The 21,789-nt window shown below is 42.6% G+C and overlaps 1 protein-coding gene across 3 annotated transcripts in view; it reads right to left on the bottom strand.

The window, feature by feature from the left end:
• The window catches only part of LOC122813499 (leucine-rich repeat-containing protein 7-like), a 2,638,896-nt gene that overhangs the window by 8,589 nt on the left and 2,608,518 nt on the right, over positions 1-21,789 (bottom strand). For all 3 annotated transcript variants that reach the window (XM_044085845.1, XM_044085843.1, XM_044085844.1), the window contains one exon: positions 17,344-17,418. In XM_044085845.1, coding sequence (XP_043941780.1) covers positions 17,344-17,418 — 75 coding nt within the window. The remainder of the gene's footprint in view (positions 1-17,343; positions 17,419-21,789) is intronic.

Raw genomic sequence — 21,789 nt, forward strand, 5'->3', positions numbered from 1 at the left:
TGAAATGCTATGACATGAATGTATCAGTTGCACAATGTAGGCTTCATTTAGGATGGTACAGGAAATAGAATAGACCAGTTGCTTAAGAGTCAAAATAATTTACAGATGTATAAAACAAAAATGAGACAGAAAAAGAACCAATAGCAACAGTATGTACATTTAAGACATTCAATAAATTATTTCACAATATTTTGGAAATCATATTATGAAAGTTATTGCACGAGACAGTTTTGAAATTGCAAAATTTCATTATTTAATCTAGAGCAGTATGATCTGAAAGGGAATGCAGAGCAAACAAGGAACTGCGCAAAGCAGATACCTTCAGTATTGCTTATTTACCAGAGAAACATGAAGTTGTAAGAGAAAAGATGAGATTATTTCCCCAGGATTCAGGAAAGCTAAATGTAGCAGCTCCTGCACAGAGTTCGGCCGCCGAGGGATTCAGCAAACAGCTGATCCAACGTGCATGACCCTGTCTACACTGTTCCTGCACAGAAGACCATGCGGCATGCTAATCACCTCATTTTCTGGTGAAAACCATGCAAATGAGGTGAATTACTGATTAAGAAAGCTGCCAGGTCTCTGTGCAGGTACAGTGTCAGTACAGAAATGTGTTTAGTTACTAACTGAACACATTTCTGCAAAAAAGAAAATGGAGGCATGACAGCACAAATAAAAGCAGATATTCACATCTGTAGGCATGTCAATGGCTTTAATTTTAATAAAAAATATTTTTGAGGCTGATCTTGGCTATTTAAGCATAGCACAGTGGTGTGCAAACACGATCGTGCTGAAAAAAAAAAAGTGAAAACCCAAGTTTAAAGAAAATCTGCATTTTGCCATTATAGTCTATGGCATGCAGAATCCAAACAATACCAGGGGACAGTGGTTGTCAAGGGAAAGGGCTCCATGCCAGTGCAGTATCTATGGGCTAAAGCAGTGGGTTATGCAAATGAGGGGAAATTTACTGAATCACAAAATATTCTAAGTCCAAAACCTGCACCTAACCATGTAGGTGCTAGAACAGGATCATGTAGGCAGGAGGAGCAACTAACATGAAAATGGGATGGGTCATGCTTGCTGTAAGCACATTGGAGCTCTGTTACCTGGGTTTGCACTTAGCTAACCACAGCTAAGCAAGGGGGTGTGTCTGAGGCTGTAATGTCTTACACGATGAAATGAAGAGCGTGTTCACGTCCAGGGAGGGACATTTTTGCTAAAATGTGTTTAACTTAGCTAAACAGGTTTGCGCAGCATGCAGTGAGACTTAAAAAAAAAAAAAAAACACACACAGGAAATGGAAGCACTGTGTATATGTATGCAAGGGGTGTGTCTGAGGCTGTATAGCATTGTTTACCTTGCCTAAATGGGTTTGCGTGGCAAGCACCGGAATTTAAACCACAAAAATAAAAAATGGCAAGTGAAACAAGAAAAAAAGGGAAATAGCAAAATTGAGGCACTCAAATACAAGCAATAGAGCTGGCAGGTGGAATGTATCATATTCAACCAATCACACAAGCAGCATCTGCAGCACACCACTATAAACAATGCAAACACCTTTCAGTCTGGTTTTGCCCACAAACTCTACACCACCAGTGTACACAGATGGGGAAATTTTACCCGACAAAACTAACAAAATGTTAGGGGCTGCTGTCGCCCTCATACATCAGTATGTGCAAGAGGCTGACGGTGGTGAACAGGACAATGCTGACAACTGCCCCAGACTTATGAGGAGGAGGAGGAGAAGAGTGTTCAGCCCCAGGGTAACCTACCAGGGGCTACATGATCTGGAGATAGTAGAGCACTACAGGGTGGACAGGGACATACTGCAGCAAATTGTGGAGCTGTGCCAGCCTTGCCTCACATCCAGAACAAACAGAGGGGAACCCATACCTGTGGATACCAAGGTATGTGTAGCTCTAAGAATACTAGCTACATGTACTTTCAAAAGACCAAATGGGGATATCATGGCAGGCATCTGCATCCAGGATACTCCACCAGTTCCTGGATGTCATGCGACCACATGCCGAGGAGCACATTAAATTCCCCACCACCAGTTAGGAAAGGACCCACAATATGGGTCTCTTCCACCACATAGCAGACTACCCAGAGATACTCGGTGCCGTAGACCTCACGCACATCCACATCAAATCACCACCTGGTGACTGGGGCAGGGTCTACATAAACCCCAAGGGGTTCCACTCCATCAACTGCCAAGTCATGTGCGATGCCCAGGTCATTATCCTGAATGTGTGTGCTGGCTGCCCTGAAAGCTATCACGACTCCCACATCTGGCATTCCTCACAGCTGTATCACTGGTTTGGTAGGTGGAACATCCCATATGACCATTTATTGGGGGATGCTGGCTACGCACTGGAGCCGTGGATGATGACACTCATTAGAAATGCACCCACACACCCACACAAGAATGCCATAATGAGGCACACGCACAAACCAGGATCATTATAGAGCATGTGTTTGGGATGCTCAAGTCACGGTTCCGCTGCCTTGACATATCCGGTGGAGCCTTGCAGTACTCTCCAGCCACATGTACACACATGGCCATAGTATGTACCATGCTACACAATATGATCCTGTGAAAACAGCTGCAGAAGGAACAAAATAGGGAAGGGCCACACAACCCCCCACCATTGCCAAGGTCTCCACAGGCACAGAGGGACTTGGAGGAGGAACATCCTGAGCATGCCCCTGTAGGCAGATGGAGGCGTGCCCAGTATGCCCTGGCCTTGGCAAAGAAGCAACGCATATTACATACAATGACACTGTAGGCCCCAGGGACCGATCTCTTTCTCTCTCTGTCTGACTTGCACACACACTAAAATGGATGCTAAACATCACACCACCTATACCTGACCATGTATAGGCAGTGTATTGTGTGCATCTGACATAGTCAACCCTCAAGCACCATCCTCACAACAGCTGCAGGCACAAGGTAAGCCAGTCTCTGTAACAAATTAAACTAATGGAGTGGAATTTTCTGATAGCATATCTATGGTATTGATCAAGCATGTAAGGGAATGGGGTGGCTAACTGGGGTAGCAGCAGACAACTGACAGCTCTGTGAGACAGCAGGATGTGTATCCCCAGTACTGCCCTACCCACACCATGCAGTACCACCCTACTCTACAAATATCACTGCAGTATATGTGGTGAGCCAAATAACTGGGGGGGGGGTCATAGGATACATGAATGGATGTCAAAATGGGGTTCCCATACCCACCACCAACCCCACACAGCAGATCAGCTGCAGACAACCATACATAAATGCCTGGCAAAGGCCCCCACATGGCAACATCCATGAAATCCCTATCCACAGACTTTTACACAGTGATATCACAGCAGGTCTGGCAGTGGCAGTATGGCTCTGAAAGGTAAGAAGTCTGAAACTACAAATGTCTATGCCAGAACAATCTGACCTGTGGTTGATACTGTTATGCCTGTAGTCTGAAAGATAGGGCACACTACTATGCTGCATGGGACCAAAATGTTAAGCAAATATCAGCACAGTCTGTGCAGGTGTGTATCGTGTACAGCCAAATCACCCCCCATAGTCCCACAGAAATGCAGTAACATTTTCCTAGACTTAAGCAGCATCCAGCTGTCACCCAGAGTGATGGCACAAGAGTAACAGAAAGCAACTGTCAGTAACATCCACAGTCAACTTACTGGTGCCATCCCAGGGGTGTCTCCTGCCAGCAGCCTGGGAACATATGATCATCAGAATGCACTGCCCTGCTACAGATGGCCTGCATCTGTCACACCTGGCCTACAGTTCTCTGGCAAGTGCATATGCCTCTCCCACAGTGCCCTTTAGGGAGTGTCATGGGGTTCAAAACACCAATATAACACAGTCCACAAAATGGAAAGAAAGGCCATGCTGACAACTGTTAGGAGCAAACCTGCCAGCCTCAGGGAGCCAGGAATTGGGACAAAGCCATGAATAATGGGGCGATGAACGTCCAAAGAGAAGGACACCTGTGAAATACTGCTCTAATAATGTTATAAAGTTGATGGAATGATTTGTAGTAGCATGGAATGTCTGATGGGTACGAAGTCTGAAACTGCAATGTCAGCTGTCAGTAATATCTGACTTCAACCCTGAGTGACTTGCAAAACACTTTTGCTGGAAAACCACACTTGTTTGGGTAACCAACAAGATATACGAGTCATGGATGTGGACATCCTGTGATACTCTGTACAGTTGACAGGTAGGGCTAGGAGTTTAAACATGGGAATGCACTCACTGCTGGCAGGCCTAAACCTGGAAGATGGTGACATGTCTGTACCTACAGAACCCTGGGCCACAGCTACGGGGACTAACACACCCCTCGCTGATCACTCATCCTATGCAACATCCTGACCCCAACATGTGGCCATCCAAGCAAAATGAGGTGGGGCCATACATATATGTGTGACAAACACACACCTCCAGGCTGGTCAAACAGTCTGACATGCACAAGCCCCTCCAGGTGCAGTCAACCATTGAGGAGAGACAACTGCAAAGTACTGGTAGCTATAGGCAAACATATCTGCCCAGGACACCCCCCCCACATATCCTATCCCCTACAAATCTATCTGTAGACTGCCTGTCATCCTGATCCTGTCTGACTTATATTAGCCAGCTATGGACTGGAAATCAGACCATGCCAGAACATAAGTGCACAGAGATTCCACCATTGTAATATATCACCAAGGTGCTGGACCATTTCCACAGCACCAACAGTTATTTGCTTGTAGGCACACCCCTCAACAGGTTGGATAGTGCAAGAATGGGTAGCATTTGGTCCATAAACCTTGTGTGTGCATCATCCATCCTGTATTCTTCTGGTAAATCACTGTGATGATCTGAGGAGGTATGTCACCAGGTTCTGAAACAATACATGACACTGTCAAATGGCATATATGACAGCTATCTGCTAAAACAAGCCCTGTAACTATAGCAACCCATACATTACTGACATAAATTGTCACAATCATTGTATGACCCATTGTTCCCACAATTGGATAGGCTATCTCCAGATATCATACACCAACAGGTTGAGAGGTATGGCTGTAGCACAAAACAAACTGGACAGGAGTACAACAGTCCCTGGAATGGTGTCCCACATGTGCTATAGCAGGACACACTGGACATGCTCATACACTTAGAGAAATGTCAGTAGGATCTAGTAATGAACAGGCCTTCCCCACCCAGTGCACTTTCCATTGCCCCACATTAGCAGTCCTGAAAATGTCTGTCACCATAGAAGTCACTTTTGTTAAGTCCAGCCCCATAAGCTCTGTGCCATGTGCGATAACTGCATAACACAATAGTACAAATAACTAGTTAGGTCGGAGTTCTAATCTCAGTCCTGACAAATATAAAAGTGAATGTGTGTGTATGTGTGTTCACAACTAAAAGCTTTTTGGTCTATTCAAACCCAGTACACTCCTCCTTTCCCTAATTTAGCACTTCTGCAGATATCAGTCATCTTAGAAGTACCTTTTGTCAAGCCTCAACCCCATAAGCTCTGTGGCGTGTGTGATAACTGCATAACACAACAGTATACATAGCTAATTATGTAGCAGTTCTAATCTCAGTCCCGGCAATGTAAAAGAGTGCATGTGTGTTCACAGCTAAAAGCTTTTGGGTCCATTTCAACCCAGTACACTTTCTTTTTCCCTACTTTAGTAATCCTGCAGATATCAGTCATCTTAGAAGTGCCTTCTGTCAGGCTTCAGCCCCATAAGGTCTGTGGTGCATGCAATAACTGCATAACACAATAGTACAAATAACTAGTTAGGTAAGAATTCTGATCTGAGTCCTGGGAAATGTAGAAGTGTGTGTGTGTGTGTGTGTGTGTGTGTGTGTGTGTGTGTGTGTGTGTGTGTGTGTGTGTGTGTGTGTGTGTGTGTGTGTGTGCACGTGTGTGTGTGACAGTTGTGTGTGCAAGACTGAGGGAGTTGTGATTTTGTTTATAGGTGAAAACAGTTTTATGCCATTCCCACCCATGACACTTCAGAGCCCCACCTTATCAGTCCAGATGATGTCAGTCCCTTAGTGCATGTGATAAATGCTTAACACTATAGTACAAATGATTAATTTGGTAGGGGTTCTACTCTTGTATCTGACAAATGTGTGTGTGGGTATGTATGTTTGTAAGTAGAAGTATTTTGATACATTTCCCACCCACTGCCCTACTTTATCAGTCTTGCTGATGTCATCCCCCATATCAGCACCTTTGGCCAGCTCTCAGCCCAGTAAGCTCTGTAGTGCATGCAGCAACTGCTTAACACTATGGTACAAATCACTAGTTAGATAGGGGTTCTACTCGCACATCTGGCAAGTATGTGTGCCTGTTTGTAGAACAAAGTATTTTGATAAGTTTAACACCCACTGCACTACTTTATCAGTCCTGCTGATGTCATTCCCTTTACAGGTTCACAGGTGTGTAGCAGGTAATGGCCCAGGAGCCTTAACAAGCCTAGCACATAGAGGGGCCATGCCATTGTGCCACCTGATGTTACGTCCCAGTGCCTGTATCAAATATAGCCACTGCAGTGATCCTTGGGTTGAGCTGTCTATTATTTATCCACTCATCAAGATTTCTCTGGAACAGGGTCAGCTAGGTGCTCTGCATGACATGTATAGGAAGTGTATTCCAGGGCATGTGCAGTCTCTTGGTGAGGGACCTATCCCACCAGCATGTTGTGACTGTGGTACTGAGGTAGAGGTCTCTACAGTGTGTGGTGTGAATGGATTTATATGTAGCATTTTTAAACCAGCTGGGTCAGACATGGCTTTGTAAGTCAAGCACAGATAGCTGCTAATTAGGTGATATGACACATAGAATAGCTTGTGTCTTCTGAGTCTGTCTGTGTAGGATGTTTGTTTAATGCCTAGGACCCCCTTTGTGACATTCTTCTGTGGCTTCCCCAGCTGTAGAAGGTGTCTAGTGAGGTACATGGCAAATGGGCCATAATACTTGAGGAGTGGTCTAATGAGGGAATAGTAGACATAGATCATTACCTCTGTCTTCCTGGATGCAAAACCCTTGGTAATGCAATGTGCCATATAGAAGGACCTCCTGACCACAGTGGCAATGTGGTGCTTGAAGGAGAAGTTGCTGTCAACCTGTGTCCCCAGATCTCTTATAATGCCTACAGTGTTCATTGGGCTCCCATTCATGTGGAACTTACTGGGAACTGACTGTTTTACCAAAGGGAAAGATGATGCATTTTGTAGTGTTAAGCTTCTGGTCATGGTTTCCGCACCACTCATTGGTCTCACTGATGGCTTTTTGTAGGATGTCTGGATCACTTGTGGAGTTCATGATAGCTCCCAGCTTGCAGTCCTCTGTGAACTTGGTCAGCCAGAGTTCCTCTGTGTTGGGCTGGACTCCTGAGAAGTAGATGTTGGACAGGACACTATCCAGTACTGATCCCTGTGGGACTCCACTTGTGACTGCTTGCCAGTCTGACTTGGAGTTTGCCACTGTCACACCATGTGTTCTGTGAACCAGTTTGCAAACTACCCACTGATATAGGGGTTGATGCCTAGTCTGTTGTGCTTACCAATAATCCCTGAATGAGGAATGGTATCAGAAGCCTTGGTCAGATTGAGGTAGGCTATATGCAGTGCCTTACTGTCATACACAGCCCTGGTGACTCACCGAAATATGTCAACCAGGTTGAGCAGACATGACATGCCATTCACAAAGCCAAACTGTGTGGGGTCCAGAGTTAGCAGATCACCCATATCTTGGTCAATCGGGTCCCTGATGATGTGCCCATATCTGTGCATAGTAGACGTCAGGCTAAGGGCCCAATAATCCCCAGGGTCTGCAAATGCTACCCCTTCATGGAGAGGGATGACTGTAGCAGTGTGCCATTTTGGAAGGACAAAGCCTGAGTTGAGGCTGTGACTGATCAAGGCACACAGATGTGGCACCAGGTCTCTTTGTATGTTGTGTAGAACACAGCCACGGATATGTTGGGGTTCCATGGAAGCTGTATCCTTGCCTGTGGACAATGCAGGTCTAACCTGGCATGCAGTAATGCTGGGTGCCTGCCATTCATCTGCCATTGTGATCATCCCCTTGGGGGGAGAGAGGGGTAAAGCTGGCACTGAATGTGTTGGCAATGTGTCAGGATAGGAATCAGCATTATGCAGTAACTCACAGCACTTGTGGTTATTGCTGTGGAGGTTGTTGATATAACTATCAAAGGCTTTTGTGATTGTCGTCAGTGTATGCTGCAAGTCTGCCTTCATAGCTGCCTAAGGTGATTCCATTAGGGATCCCAAGTTGTGTTTGAGGCTAATAAGGGGGTTCACCAGTCTTGGGACACTACCATTTTCTGCAACAGTGTCCTCCTTCTGTTCTACACAGGAGTAATGGCAGGGGACCATCACAATGGCTTCCAGTGTTTGGAGGACAGTGTCTGTGTTCTGTTGGCTATGGCTAGTACCATGCATCCATGTACATGTTTGTGCAGTGCATATGTGTATGATGTGACAGTCATGCACTATTTCCCATTGGCAGGTTTATAGTGCCTGAATATTTGAACTGTATCTTACTGAAATTGGTTCACCTTGTTTGCTCTAGCATAGACTAGATCCAGGCCTGCTGAATCTAGCTTTGTTTATATGCTTGTTGTTTGTTTGCTTGTTATTTCCCTGGAAGCTAATTCCACCTAATACGCAACTTCTCAGCGCTTCTGTTGCTTACTGTACTTATTTTCTTGTTTCACTTGAAAGAAAGTTACTGTTTGTCGTTTTTGCATTTAGTTACTTGTAACACATTGCACTCAAGTTACCTGGCACTTGCTCACTAAAGCAATTATATAAGTCAGCACTAAAAATTAAAAGCACTACACCCTCACTCCCCACTGGCCCTTGTTTTCAATTAAGGAATTCCCAATATTATTCTAGCATGTCCAAAGGTCAGTTGTCAATCTTCTCTCCGGTCCAGCTGGTGAATCTGGGAATCTTGAGGCAATGTTATAACTGCCTCATGTACACAGACAATCCTCTCCTCCTCCCACATAACACAAATACTTGCGAGAGATGCAGCTATTTAGCCAAACTGGAGGCTGAGCTCTCTCAACTCAGGACTGGCAAGACCAGACAGGAGGAGAAGGCAACTACACACACCACAAAACCAGCCTCACATAATGCTACCACTCCACTGAATCAAACACATAAACACACAAAGACATACTGGAGGCTCTGAGTAAAAATTTACCTAAACAGCAGAGGCCTCCAAAGCAGACACCCAAACAACTGCTACCTCAAGACACCCCACAAGCAACACATAAACCACAAAAGCAGTGTGCAAAGCAGTCACAGCCCTTAAGGCCAAATACAACACCAAACATACTTGTCATAAGTGACTCCATAGTCAGACACACTGACGTCCCACTCACCAGGCTGAACAAGGAGAGGGTCACAGTAAGCTGCCTATCGGGCGCTAGAATCCGCCACATAACACAAGCACTCGGGTCACTCCACGGCAAGTACAAATATGACACAGTCATTGTCCATGCTGGTGTGAACGACCTGAGACGTACCTCCCTGGACTACATGAAAAGAGACATAGAGGAGCTCTCTGATTATGTAGCCCAGGCAGGTATGACCCTAACCCTGAGCAGTATCCTTCCTTCACCAAGAATGATGCCACAATATAGAGACAAGATGATCAGCTTTAACAATTGGCTTAATGTCTGGTGTCATTCAAAGGGATCCAGTGTCTGTCTGCCTGGGATGACATGCTTGACAAGCCACGCTGCTTTGCAAGGGACGGCTTGCACCTGTCACCCTGGGATTCGGATATTGGCTAAGGCTCTTGCCACCCCATAGTGCCTTTTTAGGCAAGGCTCAAATTCTAAACCTACTACCCTAGAAAACAAAAATGGGAAGAAACTGAGGGTAATGCTGCTCAATGCCAGAAGTCTAAATCTCAAAATGCACGCACTCGAGGCCCTTCTCAGTATGGAGAACATCGATGTCTGTGCTGTAACTGAAACCTGGTTCAAGGCTCCTGAGAGCACCCGGCACTATTAGGTTTTACTTCATATCATGCGTTCGGCCCCAAAACCCGGACCACACCACAAAAGGAGGGTGTATCCATATTCATAAAGGATACCCACACCTCCAGGTTGGTGGCAACGCAAGCTCGGAAACCATCCAGGTGCAACTAACCATAGGCAAAACTTCTCTACAAATTGTAGCATGCTACAGGCCACCCTCTCAAACTCAGGAACCCCACACAGCCTTCCTGAAGACACTGGAGGGTATAACTGTATCTCCAAACACCATCATATTGGGTGACTTCAACTACCCGAATATAGACTGGGAACATTACTCAAGCCCTAACTTTCTAGCCCAACGGTTCCTGGAGTTCATAAATTCAAATGCCATGGAACAGCTAGTCACTGTTCCCACGAGAGGAGAAAATATACTAGATCTCATTGTCACAAACATGGGGACAAAATGCTCCACACGAAGTATATCCCTCATTGGTGAGATCTGATCATAAACTAATCTCACTGGAAATCCACATCCGCCCCACCCCAAACAAAAAGACCATAGTGAAGAACTTCTCTAAAGCAAACTTCACACTACTCAAGACTGGTGTGGTATCCTTCAAGGCCCCTGAGCCAGTGGAAACCACAACCCAAGCTGCAGAAGCCCTTACAAATGCCTTCTATGAACACCTCCAGGACTGCATGGATCAGGCAATCCCAAATAAAACCAAGACTCTTTCCACAAAGGGCAAACATCCAGTCTGGTGGACCCCAGCCATTAACAAACTTTACAATAAGAGGAGAAAGCTATTACATGATAGGACAAAATCCATAAAAGGGAAGTCACCCCTGATCATTATTAGTAAAAAAATACGAGCACTCATAAAATCAACTAAGGCCAATTTTGAGAGAAAAATTGCCATGGATTTAAAGGACAATCATAAGGCCTTTTTCAGCTATGTTAGGAACCTGGGTGGAAACTCCCAGATATGCTCAGAATTAGTCCAAAATGATACAAAAATCACTGAACCCACAGACATTGCCAACATACTGGCAGACAGGTTCAGTGCAAACTTCACCCCCTTCTCCCCCCCTAAAGGAGAGATAACTATCCCAGCCGAGTGTAGCCTCCCGGACATCTCAAATGCGCAGGTGAAAGCTGCTCTCTCTAAAGCTAAAAACACAGCATCAATGGGACCGGATGGTGTCCCCGGCTGTGTGCTACACGAGCTAAATGAGGAATTAAACCCGCATAAGGCAGCTGTTTAATCTCAGCCTTACCACAGGATACGTGCCCAAGGAGTGGCGTGACGGCAACTGTTGTCCCACTCCACAAAGGCGGCGCCTCTCGGACCCTGGTAATTACCGCCCCATAAGCTTAACAAGTCTAGTCTGCAAAGCTATGGAGAGGATCATAATGGAGCTCATAAACAAAGATATAGGGGACTTGCAGACATTGGACCCGACCCAGTTTGGCTTTGTCAAGGGAAGATCATGCCTTTTGAACTTGGTCGACTTCTTGAAACAGTCACCAAGGCCATTGATGAGGAAAGGCAGTCCATACAGCCTACCTTGACCTTGCAAAGGCTTTCGACACAATACCCCACTCGGGTATTGTAGAAAAACTTACCAGCTTAAATGTAAACCCATATGTCACAAGATGGGTTGCAAACTGGCTTAAGGACAGAACCCACAGGGTTAGAGTTGCTGGCGCTGTGTCAGACTCCAAGCCGGTCACAAGTGGTGTCCCACAGGGCTCGGTCCTTGGCCCCTATTGTTTGGCATCTACTTCTCAGAAGTACAGGCCAACATGGGAGGACTTTGGCTGACAAAGTTTGCAGGCGACTGCAAACTGGGCGCCATAGTGGAAAGTGCATCGGACACGGATATCCTTCAGAAGGGACTCACGGAAACAGATAGCTGGTGCCAGAGCCATGGCCTGAAGTTAAACGCCAAAAATGTATAGTCATACCCTTCGGGAAAAACAAGGTAACCCCAAGCTACCATATAGGTGGCAATCCACTAAGCACAGAAGGGGTTATCAGGGACCTGGGGACCCAGGTTGACAGTGGCCTTTCTTTTGACACTCACATTGCTAAAGTGGTTAGAAAGACCTTCTACATTGCCCACCTGATCATGAAGGGATTCACATCCAGATCTAGTGAGGTCATTGTTCCCTGTACTCTTCACTTATCAGACCAATGATCGAGTACAATGCCCCATTCGGGATGTATCTCACCCGACATCTGCAGCAATTGGAGAGACCCCAAAAGTTCCTCACCAAAAGGATAAAGGGACTCCAAAATCTGTCATATGCTGCCAGATTGAAGAAACTCCAGCTCTATTCAGTCGCATACCGTCTGCTCAGAGGTGACATGTGCCTGACATACAAGGCCATGTCCAACCCGGAATTAATGGACATGCTCCACCTCAAAAATCCAAATCCACCAAAACCACTAGAGCAAGCGACTTAAACCTTAGCACGGATATAAATAGGACGTGCTGGAGGGATAGATTTATCACTCAGAGACTCCCTATGCTGTTGAATAAAATCCCGGTCCATGTGAGGCAGAGCACCTCGCTGACTCTGTTCAAGAGAAATCTAGACCTGTGGATGGGAGATCGTAGGTTTACCCTGGGAATCATCTCTGTGTCACTGCTGGACAGAGGCACAACAAACTAATGGGCACAGTATTTTTTCATATAAGGGGTGGCGTAAGCCACAAAAATTTGGGCTAGGCTTATAAATGCCTTAGGGCAGATAGCCTAGTATAAACCTATGAACCTATGAACCTATGAGTGCAGTGAAGTCATCCACCCCTGCTTTTATGACTGCAATGTCAGCAATGGAGAGGTTTTGCAAGGTGGTTACCGTTGGGGTGGGGGGTGTGGGTGAAATGTTGAGCTCCATGCTGATTACATCATGTTTGGATCTGACCAGGTAGGGATTGACAACTGTGGTCGAGCAACAGTCCCATATGTAAGTAATTAACACAGGTCAAGATTGTTGTATCCTCTACTGGGGGTCAGTATGAGCTGGTCCAGGGCATTGGAACTGATGAATTCTATGAAGCATTGGGCCCATGTACTGGTGCTTGACTACTTTCTCCAGGTGATGGAGGGATAGTTGAAGTCTCCTACTATGTCAGTGTTGGGTTAGACCTTCATAGATGCCAGGGTGTTGAGGAATGTGCATTGACAGTCTAGGGACATAGCTGGGGACCGATAGCAGGCTATGGTGTGGATTGCACTATTCACCAAAGTCAGTTTTACTGGAAGTACCACCAATGCATTATGCTGGGATACTAGTCTGGAGGTGTGCATATCCATTATGGATATGGAGACAACACCACTTGTGGAGGTGTGGTCCATGTTTTGGCTCTGACAGCTGTGGAATACATCATAGCCTGTTAGTGCAGGGCTGCTGTCTGCTGCTGTGAACCACCTCTCCGTTACAGCACAAATGTTAATGTCCTCTACTCTGAGGAGTGCTTTGAGTGACTGCATCTTGACAGTTAGATGCCTACTGTTGAGCAACATGACCCTCAGATTGCATACATGTCTATCTGTTACGGTGGTAATTTGATTTGGAACTCTGCCTAATAAAGCACTATAGGAGTAGCAAGACACTTGCCCTGTACCTGGAAACCCAGAACTGCTAGATTTAGGACATCTCTGGCAAGGCATTGAGGTCTGTCAATCATGTTATCCCAAGTAGAGAGATACTGGATCTCCTGAGAATGACACACAACATGTAAGCCAATGTTGCAATAATTATCTGTTGATAATACTGCAGCATCATTCTGGGTGATGACAGTATACTGCTCAGGACTATTGTCACACCTGCCTGGACCACATAATCTGAGTGTTCAACCATGTCTCCTGTTATGTAGCCCAGTGAGGTGTGTCTCAGGTCATTCACACCCACATGGATGATGACAGAGCGATACCTGTGGCTGTTGTGAAGTGGCCTGACTGGGTGTGCCATGTGTTGGATGCTGGCACATGATAGACAGTTGGCTGTTACCTCCTCTATAATCAACATAGTGAGTGGGACATCTGTGTGCCACAGTACTGAGCCACTCATAATCACTGTATTGGGCAAGGTGGTCAGTCTTAGAAAATTAGGTTGAGGGGCACACTGTGTAGGTGACATATGTGTCCTTTGGCATGTGCTTTGTTGTGGTGTCTGAGTGGGTGTCTGTCTTGCTGGTCTGTACTGTTTGTGTAAATGTCCATTGAGTGCCTCTGTGAAGGTGGGTGTTTGGCTTTTCAGTGTATGTCATGGCTGTCATAATGGGTGTTGTGGTGAGCTATGTGGTCCACATGGTGTGGTGCAGGTGTTGATCTCATCCTACTGACCAGCTAGTGCAGTCTGCTGGAGAGTGCATATGTCCACATTTGGTGATATAGGGGTAACTTTCACTGGTCTGAGTGTTTGGAGTTTAGAGGAGAGGGTTGTCTGTCTACATGAGGCAGTTGCAACAGTGCCTCAGAATGGATAAGTGCAACAATTTAATGGGTGGAAGCTCAGAAAACTACACTTCAATCATGCCAGGAGGGGTGGTCATAAGTAGTAAGTATTGGGGATAATTCCGTGATGAATGAATACTGCTGATGGCTCCCAGGTGTGATACACTTATTGATACAATAACCTGTTGAAGTGCAAAGCTATAATGCTATTTGAAGTGCAAGACAGAAAGAGGTAGCAAGATGTACAGGAAAAACTGAAGGCAGACTTCCTGCCACCTGTAATACTTTACCTCAGCTGTGCAGTTATAGATTCATAGATTCATAGATTAGTACTAGGCTAACTGCACTTGCGAGCCATAGTTTTATCATCTTACTTAGTGGCAGCCAAATGTGTCTGTCTATTTGTTGTCCATGCAGCACAACAATTTTTAAGTCGGCAAACCCCCCACCAGAAGAATGATAATTTTTATGGCGAATGAGAGGGAAACTGATGACTTTTGATGGTGTGGAAGGGGCGATCATGTAAGCCTAGTGGCACCCAAAGGCATCTATTTATTGTCTAATGAGCTCATGGTTGATCAAACAGCACACTTCACTAGATCCAAAAGCTTTGTTCCATGTGGCTTGGATCACATCTAACATGCTTCCTACTGTCTGTTTTGGGCTCTTTTTCATCTGGCCTGTAGTAAGCAATCTTCTCCCCTGATTGAAATTCTATACGTATTCTATATGCATATTCACCTCTTCCTCGTCCGTGCTTGAGCGTGGCTGTAGTGCCTTAACAACATCCATACCCAACTGATGCATCCATTCTTGACTACTGATTGGCTAAAGTTCAGTTCTTCCTCAATGGAACACCCAGTATTTTCTAATCTTTGTTGGATCACTTGTTCAGAGCAAATTCGTGATCAGTTAAAGTTCCTCATTTCAGCAGCTTATTGGTTTGTCCTTGACTTAGTCTACCCTGCTGTTTATTCCTCATGTCTTTTATCCTGCAATATGCTCCAGTCACATCAACTGTCTTAAAATCTAATTCAGAATTTTTACTGCTAATCCTTAAGCCTTCCATCTCTATTGGTCTTTAGCAAGGCTGACTGTCAGGACACTGTCACTTCTACAGAATTAATCCCAAGCAGATTTTATCTAATCTTTTCATGATGTCATGTTGTTTAGAAAAGTTGTTATAGAAGTGCTACAAAAGAGCTATACTTGACACAAAAGCTACTGTTTGATGTAATTTCATGTGACTAATGAAGGGGCTAACACTGTATACATTCAACTAGTAAAAGCTGGTTTTACTCTTTATTGGCTTATGTTGTGAGTTTTTAGTACATTATTTTGAGTTAAGGTATGACCCAAGGAGGTTTTGAAGGTATATTTGACATGTTAACTGAAAAGGGAAGTAAGATATGTGGTGCTCTTCTCTTCCATTCTGTTACATAAAGTTACTCTATTTTAATGTTGGATACACTAAATACAACTATTAATGAACTTTATATTAATTTCACGATTCCTTAGAATTCTTTATATTAAACCATTACTGTATATTGTTGTATTCTTAAAGTAGTGTTTCAACAGAACCCTGCAAATCAGATAATTGTATGTTGTCATATTTTTATTGCGGTGTTTCCTTTAGAACTCCATGTACTAAAATATAACTGTTTGTATTCAACATAAACAAATAAATGAATGAATCGTATAAACAGGTAAATGTTTATGCCTAGCTACAGGAAATGTGTATTTCATAAAGTAAACATTTTTGGCAGTTCATTCTGAATAAGCACCTCATAGAAGTCAATCACATTCACAGTGTCCCTGTTATATATTAAAAGTTCTGATAGACATTTAGATTGTACACACATCTTTATGCTTCCAGCTGCTACATGCTATGTATCACAGCTTTATCACTTAAACACCAAACTGGTGTTGCACATATGTGTATACCTACAGCATCTACCATCACCATACACCCACGTAGTATGTTAACATTGGTCTGTTGGAGGTGTGTGTGTATGCTTGTGTGTGTGTGTATGTGTGTGTGTGTGTGTGTGTGTGTGTGTGTGTGTGTGTGTGTGTGTGTGTGTGTGCGTGTGTGTGCGTGTGTGTGTGTGTGTGCGTGTGTGTGTGTGTGTGTGTGTGTGTGTGTGTGTGTGTGTGTGTGTGTGTGTGTGTGTGTGTGTGTGTGTGTGTGTACACACTCAACAGTGTGTTTCTTTAAATTTCTGGATTTTTTTCAGGCTACTTATTCTGGCATATGGTGCATATTCAATAGAAAGTATGGAACAATGTGTGTTTGGGGCACAAAGTCTGCCAGTCTTTATGCCATGTATGTGGCCTGACAACAGACTGTGCAAATCATATTACATGAGGTCACTCGACTAAACTGCAAAACAAGTCATCCTGGAAACATATAACTAGCTAATGTGCGGAAGGATTTCTGTGAATAGCATATTTATCATGAACTAATCACATTCAACCAGGTGCACCTTCCAAGCTTGTTTTTATGTATTTAGCTATCAATCTTACATGCTCTGAGGCATATTCATCTCTACTACATATAAGGTACTTTTTCATGGTGGGGCTATCCCTTTGGGAATCTCATGTCACCGCTCATGCTGGAGTCATAGTTTTGATACACTCACATTCATAAAATATGCAGTATCTTAGTGAATTCTGACCATGTGGACATGTTTATAAACAGCTTATAATAATAAACGTTTATACTGACAGGAAATAAAGATGCCACCATTTTGCTGTTTCTGCTAAACAACAGAAAGCATTCAATCAAATGAGGATGAAAAACACATTCTGAGTTACATTATATAAGCAGTATCAAATACTTACCCCAGGTAAAGTCTGGAGTGAGTTGTTGTCCAACCATACTTCTTTCAGGTTTTGTATCTGTTCTAAGACCTCAGGCTACAATAATACCAAACAATAAATGAGCCATTTAATATTTTTTCCTTAGTACACAATATAATCTGTTTAAAGCACAAAACTTGCCAATAACACCATCTCCTCAATGCATTCCACTGATTTCATCTTAAGGCTGACTTCACTTAATTAAGCATCACACTGTATAATATATGAATATTTAATACAGCAACGTAGATAATAAAAATGAGCAAAAATAATTGCTGTAGTTGGTGAATACATACCAAAAAGTTCCAAACAATGATTTCTTCTAAGAAAGAATATTTTTTAGTATTCTTGTCTTACCTTCACATCAGTATATTCGGTGATGTTAGGTCTTTGAGCTAAGGTAGAATATTCATTTGTTGTCTTATTTGACAATAGTACTCAATAGTAGTAGACAAAAGTGAGTACATGTGAGTGTGTCTGTGCAGAACCAGTGCTGGAGTGGTTGTTGTGATGGAATGTGTATAACCAGTCAGTGTAACTGTTTGTATGTCAATGTCTGTGTGCATTAGATAACTGCTACCTGATGCAGGAAGCATGGTGTGCAGACATTGGAGATTGACATGTCTGTCTGTGTGCATATATGTGTTTGTAAGTCTTTGTGTGTGAGGGCCTGAATGTTTGACAAGCAGTGCGTGTGTGTGTGTGTGTGTGTGTGTGTGCACTTTCATGTGTGTGGTCACCAGTATCTGAAAAGAATGGCTGAATAGGGCAGAGTTGCGAACTGTAGCAGCTTTGCTTTATTCAGCCTTCCCCATCACCGGCCACTAGGTTAGGTAAATTATGCTGGTTTTAATGTAGCAACTCAATGGGGCTTAGGCACAGCATAACTTGTGATGCTGTGCTCATTTCTATGAATTCCATTTACATGGTATTTAGAGCACTGTTGTATTATTCCAGTTTTACCAGTTGATGGCACATTTCACTGCCAGTTCTTTGTACTTAAGTGTAGCAATCCTCTGAATACCTATCAATATATTGTAAAACTGCTCTTAGAAAATTTATCAGAGTGATGTTATTACAGGTTTAAGACTTTGTCATTACTACCAAAGAGCAATGCAAACATCAATTAAAATGTCACTTTATTGCATATCAATGCACTAATTAGTTTACTATAAGATCAACTTGGTTTGTAGAGGACGAAATGCTAACGTGTTCCCTATTCTACCATTTTGTATTTGGAACAAAAGACGAACCACAGCTACTGAAGAGTTTTCAGTTAAAACTATGCAAAGTACTGGTAGGCAAAACTTAAACTCACCACGACTGTTATCAGTAAAAGAAAGACTTTATTTTAACAAAGGTAAGCGCTTTCGCGTATCTCCTGATACGCTTCTTCAGACCATGTATACAGTGAATGAACTTTCAGAGAATATATAGTGAAGATACATTCAAATTATTCAATTAATTTAACAATAAAACAATCAACCCTTAAAAGGGAAACGCTTCAAGCAACATGACTATGCATGCTAAAAGCTTCATCTGAGCAACACAATAGGTAGTGCAGAACTTTTTCTATTTATAAAAAATTTTATAATTTAAAATTTAAATAAAAGCATTAATAAAAAGTATTAATAAAAAGTATGTAAGAAATCTCACTGCTTCAAATTAAGGCATATGAAAACTCATATAAAATATGCCTGTGAAATCTTAATGCACGTTAATATACAAACTAAACAGTGCAAAATTTTACAGAATTCATAGGTTAAAGTCCCTGGATAAAAAACTTAAATATTTATGCATAATATTCAAACTATTCTATGAAAAATCTTCTTATTTACTTTTAAACTATATTACTATTTATAGAAACAAAGTAATATATATGTATAGAATTTATAAAACATTATCTAATTATAGGGCTTTGTCTCCAAGAAAAATGTAATACTATAAATCCATGCTAAAATCAGTTTAAAATCAGGTTCCATGTTATAAATATATGTAAATATATATATAACAATTAGATGAATAATTAAATAAATAGAAATATATAATCCAATGAAAAAAGTCACCACTCGGAGTTAATGCTCTACTGTGCAAAGCCAAAGTCAAATAAATAAACGTACCACAAAAGAGCAAAGCAATGAAGAGGTAGAGAATACTGCAAAACAGTCCCATACACAGTGCAAACAACAATCCTTAGTAGCAAGATGTTCAAATAAGCGTATTCCAATTGATGTTAAAAACCAGGTTTATTGCAATAGAGGTGAGCGCTTTCACTAAAAAGCTTCATCAGACCTTAATACATTTAATCAAGCACACAATGAAAGCTTAAATACATAAAAAGGCGGGAAATACTAAAAATGCTCTTAAAGCTATATTACAATAAACAACTGAGAAATAAAAAATAAAAACAATAAGGCAAGAACAATGTCATCGTTCTGAGTCCAGGCAGTAACTCATTTAGGAACATTTAAAAACATCTTACATATAAATCAATAACGTACATTTAAAATGTTGTAATCATTTATTATACTTTAATCTCCTCATTTTCAGGAGAGGTCTCAAGGGAACTCTGCCATTTAAACCTGGAACTCTATCTGATCTAAATTTAATAATCCAGAACGTCTCTCTTGCTTAGGTGTATGTCTCTATATCTCCCTTTCTATGAGTCCTATGTACCTGTTCCAAGACCCTAAATTTAAAAGGATGGTTAATGCCAGCAGCCAGAACATGTTTGGCAAGGGCATTGCATATATTACCCTTCCTGATGTGATATACATGCTCACGAATCCTGTCTCTAAGACAGCGATTCGTTTTGCCAACATAATATGCTGAGCATGTCATGCAGGAGGCCATGTATATAACATCTTTGGACATGCAATCACCTCGGACACAAAACGTATGATTACTTAACCCTAGGGGATGTATAAATACAGGATCTGTCATAATATATGAACAGAAATGGCAGCTATTACATGGTGCTGTATAAGGAGGACCCAAAGTGTCATCTGATGAGATAGTCTTGGGGTAACACAACAGATTTTTAAGATTCTTTTTATTCTTATATACAAATTTTGGTTTATCACCTATAATACTTTTAATCTTAGGATCTGCCTGCAAAATATGCCAGTGTTTCATAAAAATGTCCTTAATGGAGCCTATGTCCTTGGTGTAATATACTGGAAAAATAACAGATGGATCGATTGTATTGACCCTCATTCTACTGTTATCAGCGGTGTACTGCTCAAGTGCTCCCTCAGAAAAATACGGCCTAGCTGAATCTTTCCTATGTTCAAGGACCTCCATAGTCCCAGGTGTGAGGTCACTGGAACTATAACCCCTAGCCATCAACCTACTACTTAAATCATCTAGACCTGATCTGAAGGCGGTGTCCATTGGGGTATATCTAGAAACTCTCACAGACTGTCCACATACAATGTTCTTATATATATAGCCCGGATGCATACTGTATCGGTGTAATAACGTGTTCCTATGACACAATTTTCGATACAGTCCGGTGTTAATCATCCCATTGGTTAACTTCTCTATGTAAATATCCAAAAAGGATATCCTCATGTCTGATCTATCAACAGAAAAACTTAAGAAATCCGTAGATGAATTAACCTCTTGAATGAAAGCATCTAGTTGTGTGGACGTCCCTGTCATAGAAAGAACAGGTCGTCCACAAAACGCCTGTAGAATGGAATATATCTATTATACCAGGCATTCTGAAATAAGGACTTGGCTTCCCATTCGGCCATAACGAGATTGGCGTAGCTATTTGCACATGGTGTGCCCATAGCTACGCCATCCCTCTGCAGAAAAAAGTGATCCTGAAAACAAAATACATTCGACTCCAAAACCACTTCAAGGAAGCTTAAAAGTAAGTCAATATCTGAGTCTGATAGAGTTCCAGATCTCCTGAGGTATGATCCAATCATATCTATACCCTCTACATTTGGAATCACTGTAAAAAGTGATTGTACATCCATTGTTACAAAAGTGAGTTCATTACAGAATGTGCTGGTTGTAGTATACTGATACAAGTCCAAGAGGAACTGTTTAGTATCTCTGAGGATAAATTCATTGGCATCTACAAATGGTCTCAATTTACTTTCAATAAATATGGATAGGGGCTCCGTAGACCAGCCTCTACCGGCTACTATTGGCCTCATCGGTGGATGGGTGAGGTCTTTATGGATCTTAGGAAGCCCCTGAATTGTAGGTACCAAAGGGTGTAAAACTTGCAGGAACTCAAACAATACCTGATCAATAATGTCGCTGGCTAATAAGTCCTTAAGCATATTTCGTATCCTATTTATGATATCTGTAACTGTATCTGCTGTGATAGGTTCATAAAATGTCCTGTCCCTTAACAAATCCATCATATCACTGCAATATCTAACTGTATCAAAGACAACTATCCCACCC

Source organism: Protopterus annectens, chromosome 10.part0 (genome assembly GCF_019279795.1).
Source record: "Protopterus annectens isolate FY-2018-M chromosome 10.part0, PAN1.0, whole genome shotgun sequence".
Classification (NCBI taxonomy): Eukaryota; Metazoa; Chordata; order Ceratodontiformes; family Protopteridae; genus Protopterus; species Protopterus annectens.